This window comes from Phallusia mammillata, chromosome 8, assembly GCF_965637545.1.
Source record: "Phallusia mammillata chromosome 8, kaPhaMamm4.hap1.1, whole genome shotgun sequence".
Classification (NCBI taxonomy): domain Eukaryota; kingdom Metazoa; phylum Chordata; class Ascidiacea; order Phlebobranchia; family Ascidiidae; genus Phallusia; species Phallusia mammillata.
The window spans coordinates 11,853,572-11,872,913 of NC_137259.1; the positions used below are offsets into that span (position 1 = coordinate 11,853,572).

At 37.8% G+C, this 19,342-nt stretch overlaps 3 protein-coding genes across 5 annotated transcripts; 2 read left to right on the forward strand and 1 right to left on the reverse strand.

The window, feature by feature from the left end:
- Nucleotides 1-365: 365 nt before the first annotated feature.
- LOC145204890 (uncharacterized) lies at nt 366-6,489 on the forward strand. Of its 3 annotated transcripts, none has more exons than XM_080077501.1 (12): nt 366-594; nt 1,519-1,636; nt 1,838-1,953; nt 2,017-2,162; nt 2,419-2,539; nt 2,713-2,847; nt 3,899-4,077; nt 4,564-4,668; nt 5,000-5,168; nt 5,228-5,378; nt 5,691-5,804; nt 6,028-6,489. In XM_080077501.1, exons 1-12 carry the CDS (start codon nt 469-471, stop codon nt 6,102-6,104), a joined length of 1,557 nt encoding a protein of 518 aa, XP_079933627.1. In that variant the 5' UTR covers nt 366-468; the 3' UTR covers nt 6,105-6,489. The 3 variants fall into 3 exon arrangements, with proteins under 3 accessions (XP_079933627.1, XP_079933628.1, XP_079933629.1); XM_080077502.1 differs by having other exon boundaries at nt 3,902-4,077; XM_080077503.1 differs by lacking the exon at nt 1,519-1,636.
- Nucleotides 6,490-7,171: 682 nt separating this feature from the next.
- LOC145204891 (sequestosome-1-like) lies at nt 7,172-9,373 on the reverse strand. Its single transcript, XM_080077504.1, has 7 exons — nt 8,966-9,373; nt 8,750-8,899; nt 8,394-8,667; nt 8,133-8,285; nt 7,934-8,026; nt 7,783-7,818; nt 7,172-7,707 (listed from the first exon to the last, which is right to left on the reverse strand). The coding sequence occupies exons 1-7, from the start codon at nt 9,080-9,082 to the stop codon at nt 7,562-7,564; spliced, it is 969 nt and encodes a 322-aa protein (XP_079933630.1). The 5' UTR covers nt 9,083-9,373; the 3' UTR covers nt 7,172-7,561.
- Nucleotides 9,374-9,936: 563 nt separating this feature from the next.
- Nucleotides 9,937-11,953, forward strand: LOC145204892 (uncharacterized). Its single transcript, XM_080077505.1, has one exon. The coding sequence runs from the start codon at nt 10,380-10,382 to the stop codon at nt 11,430-11,432; it is 1,053 nt and encodes a 350-aa protein (XP_079933631.1). The 5' UTR covers nt 9,937-10,379; the 3' UTR covers nt 11,433-11,953.
- The last annotated feature ends 7,389 nt before the right edge of the window (nt 11,954-19,342 follow it).

Genomic DNA, 19,342 nt, shown 5'->3' on the forward strand with positions numbered 1-19,342 from the left:
ATGTGAACAGCAAAACTAAAGTGTGCGGCTTTTTGTCAAATCCGGTCTTGATTTTCATTGGAGTGCATTTTTAGGTGGGTCTAATGTTGTAGTCGCTAGGACTTGATACATTAGTCCTACCCACAAGAAAAGTATTCTTTAGACGTTACATCAATTACATTTTTGGCTCGCCGTCATTGAAAAAATGTTAAAATGGCATCTTACATGATTTGAAAGTTGTGTGTAGGTGAAAAAAGCGGTAAGAAAATGTGCGGCAATTAACTGGAAACAGTCATTTAAAATATTATAGTCAGGCAAGGTGTAACTATAGTTATCTGGTCTGCTGACAATGGTTTATTAAATAATTCGTATTTTTTTAAGAAAACGCCAAAAATAGTCAATAAGGACCTGTTTCACTTTTGTGTTGACAACCAGATGATTTGAAGGTTTAACTGTAACCTAATTGAACGGGACTAAATGTACTTTTAAATGCCCGCAGCATACATTGGGTTTGTTGATAATCACGGCATCATGAGGTTATGGGAAAACAAAAGGTTTCTAAAAAAGTTGCTGGTACTGACTGGAGCTGCATTGATTGTCTGTATCATGTTTCAGGTACTGAAAACGGGGATTCGCAAATAGTGGGTCGCGACCCAAATTCCCGGCGGATGGCTGGGTCGCTAAATTAAATGTTTTCATGCAACGACACATTGTAGTCGTGTCCGGAACAAAGGTTTAATAAGGAGGTTTATGCGCTAACAATCGGAAAGTTACGTTCCGGCTAGGACGCTGGTAGCAGTTTCTTGCTAAGTGGTGACTGCACTAAGTGCAACATATCAAACTGTTTTTGCATTTGAACAATGTAAAAGTGTTAAAAACGTGTAATGTTGTGTTGCTTAGATCCACCAAACACGTAATAGTTTGTCAAAAACATTAGATCGATGTAAATCGAGTTATGTTATTAGGGTAATTTGTTACTTGCCAGGCACAATTTATGCCTTCTGCAGTTACCACCTTAAGTACATTCGTGACTTTGCGCAACTTAACAGTAGGATTACCGCTTCAGCAAGAGATTTAGTTCTTTAGAAATTGGACCCTGTTTTTTTAAGCAACGATTTTGATTACCTGACAGTCACGCTTATTTTGCAGCTGCAGTTTGGCTGAGTAAGCTAGATAGCAGCGGCGAAATCTGAAAACTACAACGCCTTTGCTAAAATTACCTGTTCTTCCTGTCAATTAGATGGGTAGAGAAACCGCCAATTTTGGAAAAAAGTGCTTTGCCGCATAACGCGTCGTTTTGAACGACGTGTGACGTCATTAGGGATTTCCCCCAAAAAATTGTTGGACCCCCCTTTAAAAATTTCTGGATACGCCCCTGCACAAAGGGAATCTGTTTTTTTCATCACGTTACATAGTGATTTTGATGCGTGTTAACTATTGGATGCCAGCAAAGCATTAGATTTGTACTGAAAATTTAGCTTGTCATAATTCGAAGGTAAAAGAAATAAGAATAAATAACAAGGAACATATCGTTTTCAGGTAAAGAAAATACATGATGATAACAAAAAAGGAGACACGAAACAATTATTTACTGCACATGAACAACACAATGACGAGAAAGATGTGAAAACGTTTAGTACAAAAATGGATACAAAAGGTTCTTATATAAGTACCAATACAAAGTACATTCGCCACACTGAAGTCCAAGCCAAACATTCCTATTATGTTATGATTATGCTGTAACAAAGGGAGAGAACGCACTGTAGTCAGGATATGGTGTTCTTAAAGCACTTAAGGTTATGATCATTTTTTTAATAATTTATTGTCACATGTTTGATGCAGCTGACACTGTTTGTAGATACAAAGGAAGCAAAAGAAGAACACCGACAAGTTTCAAACAATGTTCGTTCTGGCCCGTGGCCGTCAAAGATGTTTTCAGGCCTTGGCGTGAAACATTTTTCCAAGTTGAATATTGTATGTAATTAGATAATTCAGCAAAACACTGATTGTAAAAGAATTTGTGTTCATGCTTTGCAGACGCAACCTCACATCAAATCTTCAAGATATTTACTTCCTCTTTTGTTTTTTGACATGGGACCAAACAACCTTTACCGGCTGTTTAGACAGGGTGTAGTCACTGCTTATGAAATGGGAAGAACAATCGTAGTACCGGTTTTCCACAGGTAATAAAGCACTGGATTTATAAGTTTACCAGTAACCACTAAATATTACCACTAACTACGAATCGTTACAAAAGCTTAACATATAGTAAGGAAAACCGTTAGAGAGTTTATTCACATAAAACATATTGCGCGGCAAAACGAAATGGATTACTATATTCTGTCTCACCCTACCAAAAGAAAGGGCAAACAAAGAAAAATTAGGGCATTATATACTATAGCTTTACATCATTAATATTGTTTGCTGCACAATCTCCAGACATCCTCGAATGGGCGATCGAGCAGAAAATCCATTTGATGTTCAGATTTACGACCAAAATTACACAGTTGACCTTGTGTGGTCACCCAACGAAACAATAGACACTGATGCTCTGATGGAGGTAATATAAATAAACCAAAAACCTTTTTACATGTGTTTCACTTATTTTGTAACTGTTGGAAAGCGCTTGAACTAATAATGTAAGACGCAATGGCTGTTTTGTTTGTGGTTGAAAAAGCTGTGTTAATTTATTCATTTTATTGTCTCTGACCAGTATCTTTTAATCTGTCTAAGGTTTTGGGCGTAATATCGATGAAAGAGTTCCACAAGAACTGCAACGGTCGTTTGGACGCGTTGGTTCAATGCGGATACCTAAAGGAGAGACGGGTCAGAGAATTTGCCAATTTTCAACGAGCGGCTAATTTAATGGTACGTTTCAACTTTCTCAATTGCTTGATCGTTAAGTGCAAAAACCTACAAACACCAAAAACAGTGTACCTAGGCAGTGGTGGGATTCAATTTTTTTGTCAGCCGGTTCTATCGCAAAAGTCATATTTTTCAGCCGGTTCTGTTACAAAAAGTCCATTGACAGTAACCAGTAATGCTTACCGGTTCGCTGATCTCATAAAATTTCGTGAGACGGTTCTATAGAACCGGTGCGAACGGGCTGAATCCCACCACTGTACCTAGGTAATACGGCATTCACATGCTAATGAGGACATGATATTTAGGTTTGCTAGTCACGGAGTAGTTACTGACATAGTTCTCAGATATTTTCCTTACAAATCTGTAATGACCGTAACAGTTTTAAAATGAAACTTTATGACAAGGAAATTGAAGAGTTACACATAATTGCGCACTGGTGGGCTCACTTCATTGTCACTGTATCACGACAATAAAATGTATGGTAATGTGTTTAATGGTCATATCAGCTCTCTATATTTATTGCTTATAGCAGTAGTTCTCAAACTGTGCGTCGCGACGCCCTGGTGAGTCGTTTCAAATTTTCAAGGGCGTCGCAGAATAGTTCCCTTTCGTGGCTTTTGTTGTTGTATCAATAAACACAACTTTAATAATAAGTTTTCTCATTAACTTTTATTTGCTGGTGCGTCGCAAGTCCAGAAAAACTTGTCCAGGGGCGTCGCAATAAAAAAAGGTTTGAGAACCACTGGTCTATAGGCAACTGTGCAGTCTATAAAAGATGGCCAACCATAGATTTTCTGAGCATGGCAGAAAAGCACACTTTTACGCAACAAAATAACGCTGTTGCAGTTATTAGTGCAATACTGGCACATACAAAATAATATTTTTAGTAAAAATGTAAAATAAAAAAAATAAAAAATAAAAAAAAATGAATTTTTTTGAAAGATTTACTTTTAATTTAATTTAAACTAAAAAAAATTTAGGCCAACAAATTGCTCTTTTATAATGCAAGTAATTGTAAAATTACATTTACATGATGTGTCACAACTTATACCAGCAGATTGACAAAACGATTACAATTGATTCTTACGAAAAACTGGTTACAAATGACTTGAACGCCGGAACAATAGGACCTGACAATTATAAATGTCTTGGCATATTGTACGGAAAAGGATGTCTGCCGGACGTGGACAGATGGCTTGGAACTTTTTCAAAAATAGCCAAGTCGTTTTTAAGGTGCATTACTTAAGTTAGTTTAATTAGTTTCTTATTTACTAACAAATTATTTGTCGTAACGTGGAAATGGGTCAAAGCAATTGCGAAACAGTTCAATACCAATTACCAAAATAAACATCTAAATTTAATGTGAATTCTTTGTTATTTTGCTGAGTTGTGGTTAACATACTTTACTTAACTTCCCTAACAAGAGTTGTAGGCGGGGCTGTTATTGGGGCCCGAACCAGAAAGTACAAACCCGAAATCCTTCTTAAACCCGATTATTATTATTTTTTTTTAAAACGAAGCAGGCCCTAAAGCCGTTGAAAAAGGGCCAAGAGTAATGCCGATGGTAAAGTCATGCATAAATCACGCCCGTTTTGTTGAAACTCGAACCCGAACCCGGCAGGAATTACAACTTTTCTCCAAGCTGTTATTAGCGGTTTTAAAATCCCTGTCCTTCATCCATATATATAGGGAATCTGATATTATGCTGTCTTGTTGCAGACCCATGCCATGTCGAAATTTTGCTTCACGCTTTATCGAAAATGTTATGGGTGGAGAACCATACATGGCTGTTCATTGGAGGTTCGATACGGACTGGCTGGATATGTGAGTTTAGCAGTTTAACATGTCTGGTAGCAAAAATCTCAAAAGCGAATCAGTGCTGACTTGCAAAATCAAAAACGCAAATTCGCAACAACGTTTTTCCTCAAACTTATGTTGACTTTTTTAATTTTAAGGGTTACTTTAAAATGTGAGCAATAATTAGGAAAGTGGAGTAATATTAATGGATGTTATAATGTATGAAAATCATTTGGACAAATCTCGTAGTAAAGTCGGTTGCTGGCTATAGTTTGAAAGTTTATTTGCATGAAACTTGAAGTTAAGAGAAATTCAATATCGGTATGGTTCTAATAAACTAAACTTGGCTTTTTCCAAGGTGCAAACACACAAGACCATCAGTTTCCCGGAAGAACAATAAAGAGATCTGCCGGTTTGTAATAAGCCTAATGTACGATGAGGACACTCAACATAGATTTATCGGAACGATTCGAAGCAAGATGGCCGAATATAAGTTAAAGCAAGTATTTCTGGCTACTCCACCAAATGTATGTAGGATGCTTTATTCGTGCGTAAACAGGTAAAATGCACATTGCCCTACTTTCAGAATTTGGACCTCATAAGATTAATGAGAAAAAATTTCCCGGGAAAATTCTACTACAGCGACGACTTAGTTCAATACGGAAGAGAGGCGGAAGGCGAAACTTTCTGGACAAACAACTACAGTGGTTCTTTAATAGAGCAAGAAATATGTTTTAGTGAGTCCTAATTATGTTTTTGATACTTGTGTCGCACCTTTAAATGAAATAAATGTAAAGTTGTAATCAAAACATTGCGGCATTATGGTAAATAAAAGGCGTTGTAAAAAACGTATTTTTGGTGTTTTCTTTTTTTTACACAAGTTTTTGTATCGCATGAATAAAATGATTAAACAGTGTTCTGGGAATACTTTTTGTGCAGTGCGTGGTGTACACATATACATATTTTTCTTTGCGTCGGGTGCACAGGAGTGCAAAAATAACTTCCTAAATTTACAATAACCCTATGTAAACGAATTTGTGTATTTTTAGGGTCCACTATATTTATCGGTTCTTCTCTCTCATCGTGGACGCAAACGGTTCTGACTGATCGCTTGGCTCGAGGAATAAAACGTCACGACAGTGTTCTACATGCACTGGGGGGAGGTAGGACCACCATTAGATTAGATTAGGATTATAAAACAGTTTTCAAATTCGAACATATATAAGCGTGAATTAGTGATCCTTCATTTTCAAAAATTTCAATCTCATGGAAATCCGTAAATGTCGAAAATGCCAATTTCTAACAGGAATTAAAATAATGTGTTTACACACGTACTTATCTACATATTAGTTCAAATGTAGGCAACGTGTGTTTTTTTCCTTTTAGGAGAAACACTTTTTCCGTCACTTGAATTTCAATTTCCTGAAGGAAAAAAAACACAAATAAAGCAAACAAAATTTTGAGAAACAAAGCAACGTTTGGGCATGATGTCAAATGGATGCTGCATGCAATGCTCAAACGACCAGTAAACTGAAAATGAGACATCGTGAACGAACGTTTACTTTCACCCAATGGTTGTTAGAAAAAACGTTGGTAACACAATCCTCTTTTGCGCATTTTGTTTTGGAAATAATTTTTGTTTGGTTTGGTTTCATGAATGTTTCTCGATCCTTTTCTGTTTTCTGGGGTCGAAAATTGGAACGGTTATGACCAAAAAGCAAAAACTAAAGTTTGGACGATTTAAGCTGGACGTTACACACTATAGTCCACAAGTGGAAGTCAATTTCAGTGCAAACTGTTACTTTTCTGTTTCAATCACTTCAATCACAATTTTTGGTGCAAAACGTTTATGGCGCAGCACTCCTTTTTGGTATCAGGCGACAATCGGAGCATATAGATGTGTTGAAGCCATCTAAAGCAAAGGTAGCAAAAGTATTTTGTGAATGGAAAGCGAAGCAAGCTGTAGACCAGCTCGGAGTTGTTTGAGACAATTTAACGCAATAATGCGACTTGGCAGTTCATTTAGATACCGAAACAAGACTCCCCAAAGTTTTCGCTTTCCTTTAGTCTATAAGCATGTGCTTGCTGTGATAGTCTGAAAAGTCATTCGAGTTTGATCTGTGCTATATTAATTCTCCTACTAAGCACATCACCCTGAGCAAATGCCTGTTTACTTTATTGTTAGGATATTCTTAGTAGATTGCACAATTAAACGGCATTCTCTCTTAGAATATTTAGAAATCATGTTCCCTTTTTCAATTTCTAAAGCAAACCCTGTATTTGTTGTGTAAATTGTACATGAAAGCACATCCCATACCATCAGAACACTGCCTTATATAAAGAGTTATGAGTTACTGATAGCGTGAAATATTAGACCAGGTTTATAACTGACTACCACCAACGTTTTGTTTGCACTCCCATAAGAGTACAGGCTGGGTTTTCGTGTTTGGGGGTACTGAGTTTTCAGTTTGTTTCCCTTTTTCCAATTAAATGTTGGTAGCTTTTTTCTAACTTAGAGTTTCCGAAAATATAAACTGTTCTGCACAACTGTATTCGTAAAATCGTGTTGCACAAATGTACACAAAAAGGTACAGAACATCTATATAAAGTGCAGGATATATGGTATAACAACAAAAACGTTATAGTACAATACAAATAGAACAGCACGTTGACCGGCACACAGATATTAAACATGTAAGTAAACTGCTTAAACCAAATTAAATGTAAAACCCTAATTATCATGAGATTTCAGTCACAATTTCCAAAGTACAATTGCAAGTTGTTTATGTTAAATTCAATTAAAAGCATTCGTAAAACTACAAACCGTTTTAAAAGGCATAGTAAAATCACAAAATACATGTTACACAATTATCACCGCACGAATATGTACAGTACAGGATTTGTCCACAGTAGGAAAATACTACTTGGACCCTTGGGCAGGTTGCATGGCTTCCAGGACTCGAGATATGTCACAGTTGTAAGTTTTCAGAAGATTTGTAAGCCACCCCCCATGATCATTGAAGCCCATGTCCATCAACTGTGATAAGGCAGCTTTCAATCCCCCATCTTAAAAGAAATGCATTTACAAATATTGAAAAGAAAAACTTTTGCTAAAAACACCAAACAAACATTTATATATACCTTCATCTGTTTCCATTTTGTCTTCCCCGGTACTTTCTAAAAAATGAATAATGTACACTTGTAAACATATACCAACAAATGAGGGTTGAGGTTCTTTATGATTGAACTTTTAATACAACAAAATAAAATAAATAAAAAACACAAAAACTACCTTTGGTTTCGTCTTCTGATTTGGCTCCATCTTTCTTTAAAAATGTCCAGTCGGTTTCATCAGGGCTGTCTCTTGACTTGTCTTGTGCTGTGTCTACACAAAAAAATACGTCACAAATACAATCAATGACTTCAGATACTATTTAAGTAAAAATTATTAAACTCAGAATTGCAAAACTACATTGGGATTCCATGTTTACCTTGTTTTTGACCTTGATCACTTGTTTCAGGTTTTTGACTTCCCGGGCATTTTTCCTGTTTGCCCTTATGTTCAACGTTTATGTCCACATCAATGCCAAATGGCTGAAGAAAATCGGCTACAGCATTCCCCATGTGCTTGAGATAGCTGTCAGCTAAACAATAAATTCAAATGTAATGTTTCAAGTAGTTGAATGGTCATTGCACAGTTTGGTTTAAAATTAACAAGCATTGTACACAAAATTTCTGTTACAAAATGTTACCTGCAAACTGTCCTTGAGATTGCTGTTGGCTTGATGAACCACATCCTGTGGACTCTTGTGACTTTTCTTCCGGCTTTTTTTCCTGTCCCTCAGAGGGAGACTGAAAAAACGGAAATGGTGGAGGTTGAAACCTTGGTCCAAAATGACCATATGGTGGTGGAGCCATCCAGGGTCCAAAAGGTCCTTGAAAACCAGGACCACAGTTTCTGCGTCGGCCACAGCGGGGCCCTCTTGACTCTTGTGCATCACCATCGGACTGGCTAGATCCGTTTTGCTAAAATTTCAAAACAAATTCTGTTTGAACGACAAAAATTAAGTTTTGCTTACAACCACACTGAAATTTTTTATAAACATACCTTTATGTACAAACGGAATACATCAGTGTTTAGTTGCCCAAGTGCTTGAATCAATTCCTCATCTGAGTTGAACCAAATGAGATCACCATCAGTGTCACGCCATTGCAATGCAAAGTTGTCCTCACCAAGGTTTGGAAATACAGTGGCAACCTGTTAACATATGATTTGGTTATTAAACAAAAAATGATAAATTACAAAATGTGTACAAGCACACACCTTTCTTCTTAAATAATCATAGCTACTGGAAACGTCCTGGTCCACAGCAAACCTTCGAATTTCCTTTGGTCGGCCAGGTTTGTCCTCATACAAGAATGCTTTGAATTGAAGTGACATGTCTTATTTCAAAGTAACAGAATATACTCTTTTAGTTCTTAAATACAATTTCTAATATTATCAAAATAAGTTTGAGAGATTGCAAATCTGAGAGATTGTCCAACTTCAAAATAGTTCCCTGAATTCTCTTGCAAACACAGTAAAAGCGGAATGATCAAACCTGTTCGGACATACGTATATGTAGCCAATCGTGTGTTTCTAGAATATTCTAGCTGCTGGTTGACGACGTGAAAAGACAAAATTGGGCTTAGTGACACGCCATCTTGCGTGATTTTGAAAAAATGAAAAAGTTGCACCACCGTCTGTTATTGTTTTGTTGTGACTCAGCCATTTTGAGGTCACATGACTGTTTCAGGGGGTTCCCCTTTGTTAAATTTACTGTTTTTTTTGAAATGGCAGAATAAAAATGTTTTATCTTTGGATGGAAATAAAAAAACAAGAGTTAGCATGAATACATTTCTGATAAAAAAATTACAGAATTATTGTGTAACAAATGTTGGTTTTCAAACATAATTTAAAAAGTTTCATAAAATTCGCATGAAAAAATATTGCCACAACATATAATAAGGTTTAAATTCCCAATCTTGATAAAGCAGATACGTATTTAACGTACACATTTTAGAAACCTTCGACAAACGATCCAAAAATCATTAATAATAGGATTGTTTAAAGCTGAAGTACACACATAAGTATCTGCTAATTTGCATGGCAAATGAAACATTTATCAAGTAACCCCTGTCATGGCGCACCAAACTGTTGTTTTGGTCTGTTTCCCATCTGAGTAATAACATTACTAAAAACAGGACAACATGCGGATTGGTCATTTTACCTATTAAATTAGCCACAAGAGGCGATGTTGAGCGGGGTCACGTATACATGTACATTTGGACAAAAGCAACGCGTCGTGTTGACAAAAGCTTTCCTTCACAAAAAAACATGGAGTTAGATTTGCGAGTGGGGCTTTGTCCAACGCGGTATGCTGACGTAAACCCTCAAAGCAACTTTAAATTGTAATCGAGAACGCTGGCTTGGTGTCGAGTACATCGGGTAGGGCTCTTCGCCTTTTCGTGTCGCGGAAATAGGGAGAAAGAAGGCTCCCGCGAGCGAAGTGAGAGTGGAAATAACTTGAGCCTCCGCTGTCAGCATCATACTCATTCCAGGTCGGTCAGTCTTGTACAAATAAAACACAGACAGTGTTGTTTCATTGCTGATGAATAGGTCTTGCTGTATCTTATAGACTGGTGGTGCGTGGTAACAGGTAATAGTGTGACTACAAAAGTGTAACATAAAGTCAAAGATGAACGACAGTACAGGACAACTGGAGTTGGCAGATAGCGACGAAGACAGCAACAACACGAACGTTTCGTATTCTGGAAATGACACTGCTTTCAAAAGACTTTGGATCCGTGATGAAGTGTTCGCAAGTCTACTAACTTGTATCGCAGCGTATTTGGTAATCAGCCTCAGTGTTTATGAATACCGCCGCTCCTCTGTAATGCGTGAAAAATGTAACAAGGAAAATCGAAGAAAGAAATCCTTTTGCAAACGTTTGGAATTATTTTTGACCAAGGGTAAACTGTGTCTTATAGCCGCAGTTTCAATCATGTTACGATGCTTTGGCGAACAGATTGAGCTACGCTTAGGTCAAACGTCGGACGTTGCATGCATGCTATACCAGCACTTGTATGTGGTCAACTACCAAATACCGCTGCTCTCCCTGTATTTGCTGCTATGGGCACGGCAGCGAAAAATGTACAGGCATCGGACACTGCGACACTTAACATCTTCCAAATTGCGCTTCCTCAGTGGGACTGTCATCGTTGGCATCTTCGCATCGTCTGCCATTACTGTCTTCGTATACTTTTACAGCTTCAGGCTCGTCAGTTCAGAACAGGGCTGTGTTTACTATTTCACCGACGCCCAAGAGCCTTCCTCGGGCACCCCGGGTCTGATGATGTTCGCAAGCGCGTGTCTATTCCAGTTTATCCTCATGGGACTGTTGGTTTATCCACTGGTGCGTCATTACCACATTGCATTGTGCTGCACTCGAGTTTCGCAGCAGCACATTAACACGCACAACGTGAAGCGAACAGTCATGCGGATCGCAATATGCGCGACCGTATGTGTGCTGTCGGACTTCGTCGTCGCTACCACGATGGCAGCTATTCACGACAACCACAGTCCTATTATGTTTTGGGCAAACGTTTACAGCCTTAACCTTATTATAAACCTTATTGCGGTCACGTGCTCCTTCATCGACTGCCGGCGCCGATTCTTTTCGTGCTATGAGATGAGCTACGAGGTGGTTATGGCCGCAAACCAACACACTGTTCTCAGCACCACTGTGTGATTGATTGGTCACAGGTGCACAGGAATGTAAAACATTCTGCGTGAAAGCTACGTGCCCGGAAAAGAAAAAGGTGCAATAAGGCCTTTTTTATGTTTAAAAAAGTTGTTTTAGGCGCAAACTATTTACATCGGAAAGTTAAATATCCTATTGTGCTATTTCAGTTTCTTGTGTCATAGTTTTTTATTGAACATAAACTAGCTTACGATTTACCTGTATGGGCGAAACGTGGCGCTCGGCAAAAATGATGTTCAGCGCTTTAATTATTGTGTCTGCACTCTGCAATATACCACCATTTTACCTCTGTAGGCAGGCTTTGACGTGTTTCACACATTGTGCACATTATTGTAAGTTCGTTGATACTTTAAACCTTAAAGGATAACTTGTATGCTGCTATAATTGTTTCATGAAATTTGGCCACGAGTTACAAGTTTGGTGCGGAGCTGTTACAACTTTTCGCCAATATTTATGTTGCTGTAGTTTTTATGTTTATGTTAAAAATTTTATTCACCGTCACTGGTTTAATGAGCACTTTTGCATGAAATAAACAAGTAAAATATAAGATCCCGAACAGTTTTAGTCCAAGTCCAGTGCGATCCAACACACAGTTTCGTTTTCGTAAAGTCGAAGAGGCACATGCATTTTTTTAGGTTGGCAACTTCTTTGCTGCAACTGACGCATTGATAGACATCGCAGAAACTAAAACTAATGACAAACTTGTACAATTGTGCTGTTTTGTTTGAGGCCTTCGTGAGACATCTCTTACGGAAAATTTTTAAATTTACCCAACACAAACATATTAGGGTTTATTGAGAAAATACCATCAATGCGGTACTTAGTGTCAATGGGTTTCGTAGGATCAATAAGCACATCTTTCAGACGTACTGTAAACGTCACACCGCCCCGGGAACACTACCATCAATCGTTATTATTTTTTTTTAATCGAGTTTGCAATACGTCTCAGGAAATTAATTCTAGATTGTATCACCGTGACGTCAACAATCTGCTTGGCGGCCCAGATTGCGATACTATCTCGTTTGTCATTTACGGCTGTTTGCCGATTATCCGATCTTGCTTTTGCGATACGACAAGTACACAATCGCCAAGTAAAATGGGCTGTATGAAGTATCCTCAAACTGATCAATGGATTTTCTAAACAGTAGATTAAAAATTATGTCTTCAAGGGCTGAAATCTATGAACCAAATGCTGGCCGTTTTAAGGGTAAATACGCTGAACAGTTTATATTACCATAATACTACTGGGTTGTTGGGTTCGGTTCAGGTCATTTCGAGAACGCCGGTCTAATGCTTACCGATTGATAGTGGCCAGAAAAGAAAATAGTCAAGCTCGTGAATTATAGATCCGTATTGGTGCTTAATCGAAATTCAATGTGCACAAGGTACTAGCTACGACAGACAGCTGATTTCGAACCCATAGAGTTGTTTACGCATAGTGCGTCGATTCTTATCGATCTCGGTCGATTCGAATTTCCAGTGCTGCACCTGTCAGGGGTGTCTTGTCACCCTAACAACTTCTAGGATTGGGAAACACAAAATATGCGGAAATAAATAAGCTTTTTGTACTAAAGAATTAACATTCTTGCAGCGCCACGTGAAAATAAATTTACAGATAGTGAGTTCATTAATAAATAATAAGTGTGAAAATGATGTTGTCACGCTTTTGCCACGTCGCAGAACCCTGGCATTAAAATTTCAGAGGCGTTAATGTACCTCGCTCTGCAAGGCTGTCAAAGCAGGAAAACTAACCTTTATCGCATTTCACTGCTTTTGTTACATAACTCCACATCGTTGCCCAAAAATGTAAGTATTTTCAACACACAGTGTGATCCAACTTTTTTTGGAAAGCATGAACCATCTTTCCACGCCAAGTGTGCTGGTTTGGCCACGTGTCCATTTTTATTCAGGATCTCCATTTATTTTACATTTACCCCTGTTGTTTGCATTTTTTCTTGAATTGACGAAGATTTGATCACTATAGTTTAGAGCAGTGGCTCTCAACCTTTCGTGGACCGTGCCCCCCTAAACGTAACTTTTGGACCTCGTGGCCCCCTTCAAGCAACCCTGTAGGACCTGTGGCCCCCTTAAAAACTGTAAATGGCAATCTCATGTTGGAATTCAGTACTAATTTCAACTTTAAACAGGTGTGAAATAGTCGATTAAATTAGGGAATAAAGTTAAAAAGGAAATGGATTTTAGTGGGTGTTTCTGGTGAATCTACACCCGTGCCAGCCGGTCACCAAGCAATCACCACCATATGGCAAGGCGTAGACTAGAAAAAAATCTAGCAAAAGTCAATGTAGTATAAACGTTTTTTAATACAAACACAATGAACGAGCAAACAGCGCGTTTGTGAACTCATCGGTTTTTGGAAAAAAATCGGGTTCCTTTGCGTTGTGGACATGCAGCGTATAGTCAAGGCGTCCCTTGGTCTGTCTTCAACGCTTTCAATGGCCAATAGTGCCTCGGCAATTGTCATAAGACGGGTCGCGTTGCCAAATATTTGTGATCAACCTTCTCGCCCAAGCGGGATCTTTCTCCAGAGCTTTGCCCGTTGCAGTTGCAGTGACAGTCCAACTTCCGTGTCTGAACTTTCACACGCTCCTGTAGGCTTATGACCAATCACCCTGTTTCCCTCTGCGCTATGGAACCGGTCATAATCAGCGCCCGAACAACTATTTTTATCGCCCGCTGTTGTAATCGGTTTCCTATGACATAGGGTGCTTTGAAAATTCGCACCAGTTCATTTTGCGGTATGCGGTATTTCCAATTTTGTCGCATTTGACATTGACAAATTACATACAATTGGCCGTACCAGTTGTTCAATAACAACCGGGTTTTTCATTTCATAACCAACTTTTTTGTTGTTAAACATAGTAAATGAACCAATTAGTTTGGGCCATTAGGCCAGACCTTAACTGTTTTGCAAAAAAACAAACGTAACGGATGTAAGTGTAACAAATTTTCGTTTTTTTCTTGTGCAAAAAAGCTTGATTGTAAATGATATAGCATAGACACAGTATCCAAACCAAGACTTGTTGCATGGCGGGCATTTTATTACAAACACATAATATAGGGGGATATGTACATTTTAAATCAATGGTTCTCAACTCGTTTCGGGCCACGGACCACCAGCCCAGTGAAAATGATATCGTAGACCATTTTATTTTGGAGCAAAATTAAAGTATGCATAGGAAACAACCATTTGGGCTTGAAACATAATTCTTTAAAACCGATTTTCAAGACGTGAGATAACAGCTAACATTTTGATACTCTTTCAATATGTAATATGCAATCATCTCCAGTTTATCAATAAATTTATTGGACGTCCTGTGGACCACCCAAAAAGTCATCCACCAGTTGAGAACCACTGTTTTAAATGGATGACAAAGTCTTCGTATGCGTTATAAATATTGATGCGCCAAGAACATAAAAACAACACAGGATTGGTCCACATATTTCTGGATCAAACTCAAATCATTTTGATCATGTTTACAGTTTTATCAATGTTTGTTATGGAATGTTCCGAGATTAATTAGTCGAGAGCCGCAGTGTTGGATCAGTGATGCGGAACTTGCAAAACTAGCTTCGGGAATGCCCCCTACAAATAAAAAATTACAAAATTAGTTTGGGGACAATTTTAGTTTACTTAAACACATGTGATCGAACATGCCTTTCGTTGTGTTTTTTGTTGTGTTCCAATTTATTAGTGCCCACTAATTAATGGTCCCTATTCTCCCGCACCTAATGATTGCAAGCGTCTCACATGGGGGCCGCTTGTGTCCACGTTAAACTACTCATTTAACAAAAAGTAAAAGAAAACTCAAAAACAATCACTAAATTAAATTTTGAAAAATATTAAATTTAAGGGAAAATATAAATTATGTCGAAGAAAATCAAGCGTATACTGTATACTGTTATGCTTATAGTAACTGACCGTTTACTTTTACACACACGGCCACCAAATGTCAGGCACATATTGATGAAATACGTGAAGTTTATGAGAAAAACCGAAAATACCACTTGTAGTACAAAGTATTTTATGATCAATATCAGACGCACCGAGTAATTGATTTCTAATATTAAACGAACATAAACCAATGGTATTTTTGTTTTGTGATGATTATTTCCAGATTCTGTTGCTGGTTGTATGGACTTACCAAATAGGTTTACATTGCTTATCTTTTTACCTGCATTAAAAAAATTGTTTTGTTTTTTATGGTTGTATGTGAAATATCAAATCGTATACTAAATTTAAAATCGTTTCTAGGTGTTTTTTTGAAGTGAAAAATGCTTCACTATTTTGCTGTTTAATTAATTTCGTGTGTTTAATAGTAAATAACGAAGCGGTGCAACGGATACAATGGCTGTGCTGGTTTTAAACCCCCCACTTCGAGGGTTAGCAACCCCTGGTACTCGTGCTTTTTAAATGATTTTTAATGGCACGCCAAACAACTTGAGAGTTTATGTTATAGTTTTTGGTGTAATTAAAACCTCAACAGATTGATTGTTTTTAGTTGTTACGTTGTAACAATCTCAAAAACCACATCTACACACACAAATATGTCTGGAACTGATTACTGTATAAACTAACTGCATGGCACTAACTAAATTACGCACAAAATGTTGGCACGCAAAGCCATTACCATTTCGACCATTTTAACTAGTAAATTATCACGCGACGTTCAAAAAATTGCCCGTCCTACTTGTTCATGTTACAGCCGGGGTCTATATACTTAAACTTTCTGTCCCTATTTTCTGTTTGTTTATTTTTTAAAGAACCAACAATGTCGATACGAAAAAAAAGACATCTCTGAAGATCGAATAGGCTTAAGATTTTGAGCTAAGACCACCAACATGTTTGTTGCTTCTTGAAAAGTTTTTAAAAATCCTTTTATTTTCGCTGCTGGTCCAAACAAACATCGATCGCCGACCGATCTCAAATGGAGAACTTCGCGGGTGATTAAAACTTTTTTTCGATCATTAATTAGTTTGTAGACACAAAATGTCTGTGTTGTGTAAAATTGTATACACTTGAAGTACAGTTCAATTTTGAATATTATAAAAAATATGGCTGATTTCTTTCGGAACGGGGATGAATAATTTTTGGTTTAATATGATTACGAATGAGCGAAAGTAGTTAGTTTATGTAAAGACAGGAACTGCAAGGTTTCTATGTAAATCGTACCTGTGCCGATGCCAAACCACTGTATTGGTTATTTTGGTTAAAATAGGATTGACGTTTCAACATTAAATGACGGTGACCGTTTGTGATAAGTTGAGCCAAGCCACCAACGCTTTATCAAAAAACCGCATCAATCGGTAACCTTATTATCTCGACGCTTTGTAATTTATTCAGATGTGCGTGATTCGAATCCCAAGGGCCGTGAGGTTAAATTGCATCAATATCTTTAGCTTACTGCATCAGTGGTAGTTATGATAGTAGAATGATGGTATAGTGATCATGCACTATACCAACCTTCGAAGGTTGACCAGAGAACCATCAGCCAATTTATTTGGCATGGTATTTTATAAGGGTACAACATACCGAATGTATGCATTTGGTTGGTAAGGTTTTGTGTTCAGAAATGCGTCAAAGCAATTAGACCGCAGCTGGGAAAGGTGTTGGAAATGTCGTTGGAAAAAATGTCGTCTATTTAGGGTACAACGTACCCAATGTATTCATTAGGTGGCTAAGGTTTTGTGTTCAAAACGCGTCAAAGCAATAAGAACGCTGTTGGGAAAGGTGTTGGAAAAATTTATAGGAAAGCAGTTAATGTAGACCAACGTATAGTCTGCAGTCGAGAATTAAATGTACTGGCAACCGTTCATTGATAAAAAAAACTGTTGCTGACTTGTGATATATGGCTTGTAAACTGGTGTTCAAGGAGTTTAGGTATAAAAGTACATGATTTTCATCCTCCCATGAATCTGTTTTAAGCAATATAGGTGTACACTAGGATGAACATTCTCTTTTCTCAACTGCATTTTAGTAATAATATATGTTTTTTCAGTAACTTTACAAGCGCGACCATGTAGGCCAATAGGCCTGACTTTAATTTCGATTTGCAAAGTTAATCTTATTTGTTACGAAATCAATTATTTGAGTTCGAAAACTGCCGAAACGCCTCAGCAAATCTTAATTGAGACTCTCTTCAACGTTATTAGAATGAGGGCACCAAATTGACCGCAAGTCTTTTTAGGTTCCGCTAGAGGTCATATACATACAGTTTCTGTACCTTAGGTTTAGAGCTTGGCCGAATGGTCGGGCGCGCCTGACCCACATGCAGATACAAAAAAACTGATCGGGTTTCGTCCCCGGGAGTGTCCTGGGTTCGAACCCCGTGAAAAAAATATCAAGTCATATATAATGTACATAGGTCATTGTACTGTACTTTTTACGTGTTTGGAGGTACAATGCTTGTAAATAAGCTGACATGTAAGTCATAAACTGCATGTAGGTTTAGGCAAACTAACACACTTTAGTGCATACTTGCTCATAACGGTTCCATAATAACGTATATCTTTCTTCCGCGTATAATTGTCGAAGGTCGTGATAGTATTTGCAAGCGGCCACATATATATTGGTATATGTAAGATTTCCAGAGTAATTTGTCAGTTCGCATTTCTCAGAAACCATCTTTCTACCGCACCCCTATTTTGCTCTCAAATTTTGCGCCGCTGGCAAAAGATCGAGGCGCCGTCATTGTAAGTTGCTGATTTTGAAAAATCTCTCGCAAGCAGATATCGAATGGGCTGAGTATGCAACATTGTCACATTTTGAGTAAATGCTAGTGCCTATTGCCGAAGACAACTTTGTGCCAATGTGGGCACCAATAGTGTTAAGGTATTGCAGTCTTTAGTATTGTAGAATATGTAAATAACTATTTGTTGGAACACTATATACGGAACTGTTCATAAGTTTAATGGTGAAAATAACGGCCCAAATAGACGTAAAAAGCGACATGCTTCATTGTTCAAACGTTTCGGCAAATGCTCATGCTATCATTGCCGAAACGTTTGAACAATAAAGCATGTCGCTTTTTACGTCTATTTGGGCCGTTATTTTCACCATTAAACTATTTGTTAGTAATTTGAAATCAGATTTAACGCATATGTCGACTAATGCCACTTGCGCAAGTCTTTTTTTGCTCGTCCAACTATTATTAACAGTACGTAGAATGATAGAAAGGTACTGTACACTGTCAGATCTATACAACTTTGAAGGAGGTGTGTCACAGCTAGAGCACAGCATACCAGACAACTGATAGTCTTCTTTTGGAGTCAGATCGGATTTCGCTGCGTGTCCGGATTCGATTACCCTTCCATGGCGCGGTAATTTGTGACCGTAATTTGCTGCCTTGTTCCATATCTAGGTAAAGAACGCGGTTACCACGACAGACAGAAAATTGAATTTTACACTGCTGTGCGCCTAAATGGAGCTTAAACGATAATGCTGTAGTTATATTTTCGCTGCTTTGTTTGTATATAATGAAACACTATAACAGTGATAACAGGTTGAAGCAAAAACGTTTTGCAGAACTAATGTTTGTGAGGTGGTTTAATATTGCGGGTCGTGTAAGATTCTGATAGTTTTCGATTTAGGATTTTGACTGTTTCATATTACATTAACTAACATAATTTTGGTTTTATTCTGCTGCACTTATTTGTATGCTACACAAGTTAGCATTTATTTTCGCAGCATATCCTCGTTAAGCAAAAAAGTATTAACAAAAGCCTAAGCAATTGAAAAGCCTCGCAAACACCTGTTTGACACGTTCATTTAACCCTGTTTTAAATAAGGTAAACTTATTCATTACCAGAGAAAAAATAGGGTCACAGGAAAAAACAAAGAATCGCCGTTACTTTCAGAAAGCCCAGTGTACGGCCGCAGA

Coding starts and splice junctions, on each gene's coding strand:
- LOC145204891 (XM_080077504.1), bottom strand. CDS start 9,082: ATGTCACTTCAATTCAAAGCATTCTTGTATGAGGACAAACCTGGCCGA. Junction 8,668..8,749: donor TATTCCGTTTGTACATAAAG/GTATGTTTATAA, acceptor TTGAAATTTTAG/CAAAACGGATCTAGCCAGTC. Junction 8,286..8,393: donor ATCTCAAGGACAGTTTGCAG/GTAACATTTTGT, acceptor TTTATTGTTTAG/CTGACAGCTATCTCAAGCAC.
- LOC145204890 (XM_080077501.1), top strand. CDS start 469: ATGCCCGCAGCATACATTGGGTTTGTTGATAATCACGGCATCATGAGG. Junction 2,163..2,418: donor GTAGTACCGGTTTTCCACAG/GTAATAAAGCAC, acceptor CACAATCTCCAG/ACATCCTCGAATGGGCGATC. Junction 4,078..4,563: donor ATAGCCAAGTCGTTTTTAAG/GTGCATTACTTA, acceptor GTCTTGTTGCAG/ACCCATGCCATGTCGAAATT.
- LOC145204892 (XM_080077505.1), top strand. CDS start 10,380: ATGAACGACAGTACAGGACAACTGGAGTTGGCAGATAGCGACGAAGAC.